The 12281-nt window shown below is 39.6% G+C and overlaps 1 protein-coding gene across 1 annotated transcript; it reads right to left on the reverse strand.

The window, feature by feature from the left end:
* Positions 1-1224: 1224 nt before the first annotated feature.
* calm1a (calmodulin 1a) lies at positions 1225-12082 on the reverse strand. Its single transcript, XM_051133307.1, has 6 exons — positions 11935-12082; positions 6353-6383; positions 6015-6158; positions 2958-3064; positions 2465-2600; positions 1225-2250 (listed from the first exon to the last, which is right to left on the reverse strand). Exons 1-6 carry the CDS (start codon positions 11935-11937, stop codon positions 2222-2224), a joined length of 450 nt encoding a protein of 149 aa, XP_050989264.1. The 5' UTR covers positions 11938-12082; the 3' UTR covers positions 1225-2221.
* Positions 12083-12281: the final 199 nt, after the last annotated feature.

Below are 12281 nucleotides of genomic sequence, written 5' to 3' on the forward strand. Positions count from 1 at the left end.
AATATTTATGGTAGGACATTTACAAAATATCTTCATGGAACATAATCTTTATCCTAAAGATTTTTGGCATAAAAGAAAAATTGATTATTTTGACCCATACGTTTTGTTGGCTATTGCTACAAATATACCTGTGCAACTTATGACTGGTTTTGTGGTCCAGTGTCACAAATATGAAATATTTTTAAATACTTTCTCTTTTATTTTTTTTTTAAATTCAAAAACAACATATTTATAGGGTATTTCTAGGTTGTCTCAGACATGTTTGAGTTGTATCTATGAGGTGCCATTCATCTGTGCTAAACATGCTATGTTCATATTAGACGTTTTGTCTTTTCTAGCTCAGAGATTCTTCCCACAAACCCTGAGAGGACAGAGGGAGTGTGACCAACCAGCGCCTGCAACCAAACCATGAAAAGACATCCTGCCATACCTCAGAGGCACCGAACAACCAGAATATTCTACATATTCAGCCAAACATTTTCTGAAGCCCTTCAGCCATTCTCTGATTATTCTTCTTGGATGAAGTAATGCATTTAATGCACACACACACACGTGCAGCCACGTGCAGCTCATCAGTCAGAAGGGCAGAGAGACGTGGGCTGTTAGCATTCTCTCTCTCTCCTCCCACACGCCTGTCACTGTATCCTGTTTCTCACCGCTGAGCACATAGTAGACGCACAATCATCTCCACACCCCCCGAGCGCACTGTCACCGAGCTCAAGCTTTAAATAGCTGTAAATTAAGAGTGAGTCTGAAAATTGAGTGCAAAAGTCACGTTAAATCAAATCGGAATGAAAGCAAAAGTGAATTTTGGATAAAAAAAGGACTATACTGTACATCTGCTGGAGGGATAAACTCTGCCTGACTACAGGAGGTGGATCTAATCAGCTGTAGATTTTCACACACACACACACACACACATGCGCACAGACTCTCCATCTCTCTAGAGTCTCTTCTCCAGCTCCCACATGGTTTTTGATATCCCCCTCATCCACCAGAGCAATAGATCCAGGTTGCCAGGCAACCCCTAAAATCCCCAAAGACAGACGCGCTCAAGCCTGCGCTCGGATAGATCAGCGCTCATGCAACATGACACATATATAACAAGATGTACAGAAAGAGAACAGTTGCCATGGTGATTTCTGTAGGTTGGCTGCAAAAGCTTCCCTAAATGTTGGTTTCTGTAGAGGACAAATGACAAAAAGGACAAACAAGGTTGAGAGCTTCAAGTTCATGTTCTTTTATTGGAAAAAAAATCAAAAGACGAGCATGTACAACTTGGAATGAACATAAACAGAACTGAAGGTGGGCAGTCGAAAACAAACCCCTGGCAGCCAAAGCCCTCTTTCACGCTCTCCAGAGAGAGAGAAAAAAAAAAAAAAAAAGTAGTAGTATTGACATGCTCATGGTCAGAGCCCAGAGAAAAACTAAGGATAAAAACCGTTTATGGTACAGTCACTGTTGCCCTTATCCGAAAAAACACCTTCACGTAAGGTGAAAGGTCACAACGCCCTGAAACCCCCCAAGCCATGCCCTCCCGCTAAACGCCCCTACTGTCGGGCACAATGCACAAAGAAACAAAACTCCAAATATCCTGACATGCCAAACATAGTTTAAAATCTCTTAACTGCTCATTTTTCTTAAAAATATCTCTTTATTTAGTTATTGAAGCAAACTGCAAAGGTCCCATTCATTCGTCCTCGATGCAGATTCCGAAGTCCCGCCCACCACCCGATCCCATATTCAAACCTCTTTTAATTTCACCCCCAGAACGCTCCGACAGACATCGCTGAGGTTTCCGCCCCGATAGCGGCTCTGAACTCAAGCTGCATGCATGTAGAACAGAAACAGGAAGTAGAAGACGATTGGCCAGCCCAAACATCGCCACTAGCAAATGGAACCAGTTAAGCAGTTCACCAGATGCTTTTACTTTAGTTTCTGAAGGTTTGATATCAGGATTAATTGATTGATCTTTTTGTAGATGTCTAAGCAGTTCTTTGGGAACAGGACCACTAACCAGTACATGCAGGTCATTAATGTTTTTTTTGGTTTTTTGTTTTATATATTTTTTCTATATATGGACATTTTCCTTTTTTAACATTCAGTTTTTTTCTATACAGAAACAGTATGAATAAATGAATATTTTTGCGTAAGAGGTAAGTAAAACATTTGACTGATTTTTTTTTGTCTTCTAAAGAGGTCAGGAGAGAACAGAAGAGCTTCACTTTGCCGTCATCATTTGTACAAATTCTGTTGAGAGAAAAGAGAGATGGACACATCAGACAACAACCTACTAGTTTCCAAATGGCTCCTTTAAATTCATCTCCATTTTTGTACATACACGCAAATAACCTTGCATTATCCAAATCCAAACTACATTATAATAATTGAAGTGGCAATTTATAAAAGTAAGGTTTAATCTGCATAAAACGGCCACCCTTTCTAGGAAATCTCTGGATCGTACCTTCATAATTGACCTGACCGTCGCCGTCGATGTCAGCTTCTCTGATCATTTCGTCCACCTCTTCATCCGTTAGCTTCTCACCCAGGTTTGTCATGACGTGACGAAGCTCTGCTGCGCTGATGTAGCCGTTCCCATCCTGCAAGAGACAGACAGACAGGATCAACAAGTCAGCCGTGTCATGCTGTTAAAATATTAAACCACTAAATCCAAAGCAGGTGATTTTGAAAACACTAATGACGTATTGTAAGGGGCGGCCGGCGGTAACATTCAACAAAGGGGAAACATTTGACGATCAAATGTCCCTGTAAACTTGTAGGGAGAAATGTCTGACTGCGGAAATGATTGTGCCATGAATCCCTTTTCAAACTTAATCTGAAACTTAATGCTTGTTACTTAGTTTTCCAAAGGGTTGGTTTGTTTTTTCCTGCCTCCTCATTCTTTCCATGGCAGCAGAAACATCATCTTCCCACAATGCTCTCTTTTCAGCACTGACCTTGTCGAACACTCGGAAAGCCTCGCGGATCTCCTCCTCGCTGTCGGTGTCTTTCATTTTCCGGGCCATCATTGTCAGAAACTCGGGAAAGTCAATGGTTCCATTACCTGAAAGAAACGGAGAAAGCAGATATGGTCAGGGATGATTGGAAAACTCGGATAATGAGTGCAGGATAAAAGCAGGACAGTTAGTATGGAATAATAATAGTAAAGAGATCTAACAGACATATTTAGTTGAACTGAACTAGTCCTAGTTGAGAGAATGACACCAAACACTCTCCAGTATGCAATGTAAACACTGTATGGGAAAGGTCACAGAAATGAGTGGGGTTTTTTTTTTTAATATTGTGAGTAGGGGTGTAATGGTACTACACGAGAAAGTCTCATCTTTCAAATTATGTACTTTTTTTTTTTTTTTTTTAAAGAAACTCAAACAATAAATGCCATTTTGGCACTCTTGGTTGTGGTGAAAGATTGTGTGAGTATGAGTGAGCGTGATCATCCCTTCCTCTTTTTTACTACTTTTAACGTGGAATAACTCATGCCTCATGTAATCACTCAAATCACTGTTTCAACTGTGGAAAGACGTCAGTAAAACAGCTTGTAAACAAAATGTCACGTAGCACTTCATTTACCTCAGCATGTTATCAGTGTCCACAGTTTGTTAGTTTGTTATTCTAGAAAAGAGCATTTTGCGAAACATTAATATTCTCTTTAGATTTTACTTTATCTGTTAGTGAGGTATGATCTAAATAAATCGAAACAAGTTAATGTATAGATTTCAACAAAAATTTATATTTAGAAGTTCATTTAAAAGCAGAGTTATATGCAATTTACATGTTTGCATACAATGTTTTGAACGCTGATTATTATATTTAAAAAGAAATAGTAATTAAATTTAAGTTTGGGCTCTGTTGTTAATTGTAACCTTATAGTCATGTAAAAGGGCTCACTGTAATTCAGAGCATAAGCTGAGCAGAGGTAAATTTTAAAATTTTAATTGTAATTGGGGAAAAAAAAAAAAAAAAAAAAAAAAAAAAAAAAAGAGCAATTTGTTTTATTGTTAATTAAAAAAAAAAAAAAAAAAAAAAAAACACTGTACAGAACAGTGACGTCAAAACCAAGGTACGTACCGAACAGTCGTGTTTATGTACCGTTACACCCCTAATTGTGAGAGTTTTTTTAATTATTGGATATCAGGTAGTTTTATATTAATTGTTTAGTTCTTTTTCACACTAAGGGCCAAATTTTCAAACAGATTGTGCCAGCGCAAAACGTTTTTGGCGTTACAGTAATAGTACTGTCAGGATTTACTAAATGTGAAGAATTCACGCTGAAAAGGCACAGACACTGTTATTTTTGCACCTGACCTTATTGAATATGCATTTGTAGGTGTTTGCCTTTCAGACACAAAAAATTATTGGAGTACAGTATTAAAATAAATCACGCAACGCAATTTACTAATGTTTGCACTCGTCAAATTACTGGTACTTGTGCCATTATTTAATGCCCAAAAAAGTCTTTTATATGATCTATGCATTGTTAGTAAAACACATGCAGAAATTTCCCCTCCCGTCGGCGCTTTTATGGAATTGCGCTCTAATGCTAATTTGCAATGTTTAGTAAATCTGGCCCTAGAAGTATAATAAAAGTTAAATGTGACCCTGGACCACAAAACCAGTTGCAAGAAGGACGGGTATATTTGTAGAAATAGGCAACAATATATTATATGGGTCAAAATGATCAATCTTTCTTTTACGCCAAAACTCATTAGGATATTAGGTAAAGATCATGTTCCATGAAGATATTTTATAAATTCTCTACCGTAAATATCAAAACTTAATTTTTGATTAGTAATATGCATTGCCAAAAACTTTGTTTGGACAACTTTAAAGGCAATTTTCCCAATATTTAGATTTTTTTTGCACCCTCAGATTCCAGATTTTCAAATTGTTCCAAATTCCAAATATTGTCCTATCCTAACAAACCATACATCAGTGGAAAGCTTATGTATTCAGCTTTCAAATAATGGACGCTTATGACTGGTTTTGTGGTCCAGGGTCACAAATCTAATCTTTAGCATCCTCAAAATGAATATACATTTTATTTTTCATGTTATAAATGCAATGCCTGAAATTTACTTGTAGCATTTAAAATGACTAATTTTATATATAAGCTTTCATGTTTAATTTATTTAGACAAAACAGTGCAGAACTGTAATATTTTTCCATTTCTGATTTGATTCTAAACAAGCAGTGTTGACAGTTCAGGGCTTTTCAGGCTGAAATGAGTTTTTTCCCGTGAGGTTTAACAAAGCTGAGGTGGGATATTTCCATTACACGGGACAAATATGACGTCCTCCTGTGTGCATGCGTGTGTGAAAATGATCACTACAGCCATTCCCAGAGGGCTCACACTGCGTGTGTAATCTGACAATGTGGGTGTAGACACGTGCTTGCGTATGTGTGTTTTGTGTGTGTGTGTGTGTGTGTGTTTTTTCTTCACATTGCATGTTCTTCTTGCTGCAGCTCTTCACAAACACTCTCTCGATTCAATCGCCACCACTGCCAAAGTGGATTATGTAAAGGATTCCATGAGGCCTTTATTACCTGCTGTTATTCAACGGGCTTTACTGCTGTCTGACCTACAAAAATGACTCCATACTGCACAATCCCATCTGTAAATAATCAGTATATCAGAAACCCAGAGCGCTCTGCGTGATCTAACGACATGCTAAAATGACACTAGCGTTAAAGGACACCATTGCATACTGAAACACTAATTACATCAACTGTGTAACAGGAGAAGCATCCCAGGCGTATTACATTTGGTGTTATCTGAAAGCTTGCTTGCTTGCACACAAGCTAATTACAAAACAAGATAACCATTTAATCGCTGAGAACAACAGTTCTTGATAGGAAGGTGTCCCTAGCATAATCTTTGGTCATTTGAAGCAGTGTTGACTGCCTACACTATACTGAAACAAACAGTGCAGGTAGCACTGGATCACAAATGGATCCACTAATAATTTCTGAGGTGTGAACTGAATCCAACTCACCGTCAGCATCCACCTCGTTGATCATGTCCTGCAGTTCGGCCTCCGTAGGGTTCTGCCCAAGTGAACGCATCACTGTGCCCAGCTCTTTGGTTGTGATGGTACCATCACCATCCTTATCAAACAAGGAGAAAGCCTCCTTAAACTCTGAGGAAACAGATGAAAATAGCATTAAAATCTGCCATATATGAAACTTAATTTTCACAAGATACATTTTCCTAAATCATGCTGAATGAAGGGCAGGTGTACTGATTTTAAGCAGATCATATTTGACATTCATCCTTGACAATGAAGTTCATTCAGGGCATGTTTACACCACAAACATACAGAGATTGGCTTACCAGCAATTTGCTCCTCGGTGAGTTGGTCAGCCTGGAAAAGGAGAAAAAAAAAAAGTGATGAGCACACAAGTGTCAGAATCATATATAACTCATGAGTTTATTGTGCTAAGCACAAAATGTGCAGTGTGCCTAATGGCACAGATGTCATGTTGTGAAGAAAACAAGTCACAAAATCAACATCAAACCACTACACACTCGGAGTCTAAAATATCTAAAAGCTCTTTATCTGCTCCCTCACTTTCTGATACTCAGAGTTTTTGCTTGAAATCTCAAGAAACCAGATTAACCAATCAATGCCATCAAACACCACAAAATACCATTTTGACCTCCATAAACTGATGGTCAATAAACATCCCCTTAAAGGCCACACATGAAATGTATTCAAAGGCACACAAAAAAACAAGTTTCTGATAACGCAACCTTTAAGCCATCAAACTGAATGTCAGTCAGATCAGCCACCAGCCTCTTCGCCTTGGGTTCATTGGCCCAGCCGTCATTCTTCTTTACATCTTGCCTGTCCATTTTAACCGGTGCTTTCCTAGGTTTGACCTCAGCGGTGGGGCTTTTCAGTGAGGACAGGCTGTCCACCGCTCCTCGGACCATCACCAGACCTTCTGCCAGGCATTCGGTCCGCTTAGCGTTTTGCACGCCTTGCCGTCTGACATCCCCGAGCTCAGTCCGGCAGTTCTGCAGACAGTTCTTCAAATCCTGGACATCTCGCACCACGCTGTCAATGCGGCTGTTGGTGGAGTCCACCAGCATCTGCAGGAAGGACTTGTAGTTTCTCTCCTGTAGCTCAATCAGCTCTTTATAAAAGAACTGCTGCTGGTCGAGGAGATCATAGACCATGGTTAATGACACACAGTCCTCCTCAGGGTAGATGACAGGTCTCTTTGGAGGCATTTTGGTCTGTGCGGGTAGACGTTACCTGAAGCACGTAGCGGCGAGTCTGGCTGATCAGGCTGATGAACAACGCACCCCGAGAGAGCTCACCTGACCCTTGAGGCCAGTGTTACTGTACCAACCTCCCAGGCCGCATTGGGTATCGCTCGGCAAGATATTAGGCTGATTTTAGAGAGCTTAACGTCAGCAGCTCACTACGGTTACAAAGCCGAGGGTCAGGGATCGTTTCCATTATTTGAAATTAGTCAAATGGGTGACCTGTAGATCGGCAGGTACACCGACTGACAGCTAAACCAAAGGAAGGTATTAAGGTCTGTCTGTCTAATTCAAATGACCCATCACTTTACCTTTCCCTATGCTCCTATGGTCATCTCAGTTTACAGCCAGCCGTGGGTTTGCGTTTATATCTCTTTGATCATCTGAGTGGCATCGCGTCTCTGCTAATTGTGCAAACACCTCTCTCTGTCTGCGAGCACAATGGCACGTTTTACCTTTCCCTGCATGGATGCATTATCTCACCGGTCTCGCTGTTCTTGTGATCAAGCTTATTTTTCTCTGCCAGTCCCTCCCTAGGGGTCCTGTTAGCCTGAGGATTAAGGATCCGGACTGCTAGCATTAAGATTGTGAGTTCAAATCCAGGTAGGGACAAAATATGACCTGGAGAGTTACAAAGGTCCCTTCCTGACCTATTATGTCTATGCTGTTGTGCAAGGCATCTCAGCACATGTTGTTCCATTTAGTTCGGTATTCCCTTGAAATTTAACCTAAATATGAAGATTCGTCCTTTACCCTTATTCAAGTCCCTGTTTATTAAAATCAGAAGTAGCTACAGATCATGTCTTCCACATGGTCATGTACATCAGAGTGAACTGTAATATTGAAAATAGTGTATGAGTGTGGAGATTTGGTTCAATTCCTCAAGGAGGCAGGTCTAAATGCAAACTTGTAGTCAGTTTTAAAGGTGTGTTCACACCAAGTCATGTTTGGTTAGATTAAAATGAATTCTGGTGTGATTGTTCCATTAGTGTGGTTAGTGTGGCACATTTGAGTAAGTGTGAACGCTGCCTTCCGAACCCTGGTGCGCACCAAACAAGTGGACCGAAAACGCTAAAAAGATGGGTCTCAATCCGCTTCCAAACAAACTCTGGTGCGGTGCGATTGAAATATGAACACAGCATGGACCAAATTCTCTCTGACCAAACCGAAAACAAGAAGTAATGACAAGATGCGATGCTTTGCGACATGATTTCATGAAGGGAACAAGTGGTGTATCCAAAACAAAATGAGCAAAGGGCAAACGTGGAGCATCAAGAACTGCCTTTTATGAGCTCTTTGTGAGTTCGCAGGTGGTGAAAATAAAGTCATATACACGCAACAATGAGCACGCTTAGTCCAGCAGATGGCATTAGGTGTATTCGTCTGAGCAGACCAATCAGTGAACGGGCAGTGAGTGTTCGTTGAGTTCCGTCACAAAATATACGTCATTCAACCTGACCAATCAGGTTGTGAATGTATCACTATGCCTTTAGGTTAGGTATCTTTAGGTTTGCTGTCAAAAATGCCAGTCTGAACACTAAGCGGACCAGGACCAAATGTATCATTTCTGAACTACAAGTGTGAAAACACCCTAAGAAAGGGACAGCACGTATAAGGATGAAATGATTGGAGAAGTCTAGAGGAAACTGTTGTTCCACTAGAAGATTGGGTTACGACATTCTGAATAAAGAAAATGAGATAATAAAACAAATGTATGAATGAATCGTTCATTATAAGATCAACAACATGCATAGAAAAAATTATGACCTCGACATGAAACTTTGTTGTCAAAAGTGTTTACACAATATGTACAAGAGTGATGACGTATCTCTATCTTCGGTTGTGCCCGAAAAAAAAAAAAAAAAAATTACCCTTAAGAGACAATTCCTTTAAAAGTTCAAAAATGAAATGGAAATTGCAATTGTTATTTCTTCCTTATTCCTTATTTCTTCCTTATTATATCTGACTGAAACTGCTTCTTGAATGAAGTAATGTACGGCAGAACTTGATTTTGTTTATCAGGAATTTATCTGAATATTTCTAATCGCTGAAATAGTTTAATAGTCACAAGTTGCTGGAGAGAAGGGATTTAAACTCACAGAGCACACTCTTTTTTTTTTTTTTTTAAATCATAATTATGTGCATGGCTAAATCATTTAAAATAAAAAATGCAAAATTTAATTAAAAATTGGATTTTATGGTGGCTTTAATGAATAGTTAATGGTTTGAATCACTTTGAAACACCGCCCTGTGTAATTTACAGCAATGTTAGAGAGAGAATGGACATTATATTTGAAATATGCCCAAGTTAATCAATCAAACTGAATCAGAATTGAAATCATGTTGAAGCAAATGAAATCTGGAAATCTGTAACAATATCCAAATTCGTGTTCATTTAAACATTTCAGCTTCTTTCCCCCCCAAAAAAAAAATCAATGTGGAAAATGCACCATCTGCAGATTCCCCATGGACCCTGTCCATAAAGGATAATTTCTTCTCTCCAGCTGATGGGAGAGAACAGGATCCTGTACCTCTACTGGAAGCCTTCCAGGCTATTTGCCATCCAGCGAGGCTTCAAGCATCGAACACCACTGCCAGGAATTTGGCCTGGATCTGAAAACGCTGCGCAATGTTGCCTGGAATCTGGCCTTGATTTAGGAGTCGCCAAGCGGCAGGAGCAGCTGAGAGAAGCCTGGCCTGGCACTCGGGATGCCCAGTGTACGATAATGAGTGTGGTATTGCCACTTTCACACCATGTTAACAGGGAGTCCCCAAGGCCCTTAACCATCATGCTGACAGATGCAAACGCTCTACTAAGCGTAGTTCCAGTAACGGTCTTTCTTCACAAAACGAACATCAATTTACCCACAACTTAGCACCTAAGACAGGAAGATGGCTGAATATAAACTCATGACCACAACTGTGAAAGCAGCTTCCTTATAAACCAAACCAGCTGTGTAGACAGCAAATAGCCATTCATTGATGGCTAATCGATCCATTTCAGCTACCATTTTACCCAGCAAATTCCTCTTATGTACGTGTGTAGTCATTTAAGCAGTTTGGCATGACTGTCACTTCAGAGAAGCTACCATAGAGCCCAGTATGAAGAAGTGCAGACCGTTTCTAGACCGTTCTACATGATGGGTGAGGAAAAAAAAAAAAAAAAAAAAAAAAAAAAAAAAAGGGCCACAAAGGGCCCACTGAATCCTATGGTACAACAGCCCATACAGGCAGGACTGCGAAACTAGTGTTTTCGAAGGTCCTGAAGACGCAACTCGAAGGAGGAAACAGACACCTCACACAGCAACTAGCCATTCATAGTTCATCACAGAACTGAGATAATTCTCACCAAACAGCACAGGCACAAGAAAGAAAAAATGATTTACACTGAGCCTTCTGGCATTGTGCTGCGGAAAAGCTGAAGCAGAAGCGTTTGTATGGGCTCATTTAGTCGACATCGACTTTGTTGAACTCACTCAGGACATTCTTTCCATGCTTCACGAACAATGTTTGCTTTCTTGAGCTAAAATGCACCATTTAAACAAAGGTTTGTTTATTTTCTCGTTGGGTATCCAGCTGTACGATTTATGAACTGGGTTTCGAGCTCTCACGAGGAAACACATTCAAGCCCCGAGCCCAGATAACAAACAGACCTGTTACTTTCACAACAAGTCTAAAATGAATCAAATATGTTTGTGCCAACCTAAGCCAATAAATAAAGCCAACTTGTGTTCCCAGTCCTGCTTACTTTTAACAGATTTGACAGGTATGCAAATTATAATGTTAATAAGCCTAATAAAAGAGCAGCTAAGATGAATAACATGATAATACGTACATATAATAATGCTTTTTCTTAAAAAACGAAACAATGGTCAACCTCAAGCAGTTCATTTCACCACACTGAATATTTTGAGAAATATTTTAATCAAATATTGAACTTCTGTCATATTTTTTTTTATTTATCTTTCTTCTGTGAAACACAAAAGGAGACTGACAGCCCCATTCACCGTTCACTTTCATTGCATCGTTTCCCATACGTTTAAAGTGAATGGTGACCGAGGCTGTCATTCTAACATTTACAGTCTAAGTCCTACATGTTTGCAACGACATAGGGGAAAATGAATTATAACAGAATTTATATTTTACCAGGTGTATCATATATTTAAGCTCTTTCTTTACTGTTTGTTCAGACTGGCCTGATTTTGTACAGGAGCTGTCAGTGATGTCTACAGCAAAATAATTTAATAAAAAAAGCAAATATTGTTTCAGACATATCAATTACAAATGCAAGCACAATGCGTTCTTATTTAATACAACGTGAGCACTGATCATCTGTCTGCTGCTGTCCAGCACATCACACCGTAATAAAACGCGTATGTCACATTTCCTGCCGCACTATGACATCAATAATACTGCAACACGTTCAAATTAATAATCAGACGCAACCATCGCTTGCGAACTGCAGTGAAATACAGAACCGAGTATAATGCATAGGAAATCAAATTTGCTGTTGCACGAGTGCAAACGCAGAAGAGAAAGGCAGGTGGTTAGTCATGTCTACATATATACCGCAATGCGTTAAATACATAAAACATGAACGTAGGTTCATAAACGAGTAGTGTATGATAAAAGCCTATACGTACCATATCTGAGGGTGGCGAGTGGACTAGGTTTGTTAATCTACACTAGACTGCAGCGATGCTCCGCTCTCAGTTAAAGCTCCACCGTGCGACTGTCGCTCGCAGAGTGTTGAAGGTGATCCGGTACTATATACAATGGTGTATTCCTCCGCCGTACGGGCCCCTATCACTCACTTCCGCATAGAGCAAGTCATAAACCCCGCCCACCTACTTATAATAACCACCTCAGTCAGTACTGAGAAGGAAAAGTGTTTATTTATATTAAAAATATGTCACGAAGAATTTAATATGCACATGTAACATGTACAAGTATGTATAATATGTACTTCAATACATGAAATCCAACATTT

The sequence above is a fragment of the Labeo rohita genome, chromosome 17, assembly GCF_022985175.1.
Source record: "Labeo rohita strain BAU-BD-2019 chromosome 17, IGBB_LRoh.1.0, whole genome shotgun sequence".
Taxonomy (NCBI): Eukaryota; Metazoa; Chordata; class Actinopteri; order Cypriniformes; family Cyprinidae; genus Labeo; species Labeo rohita.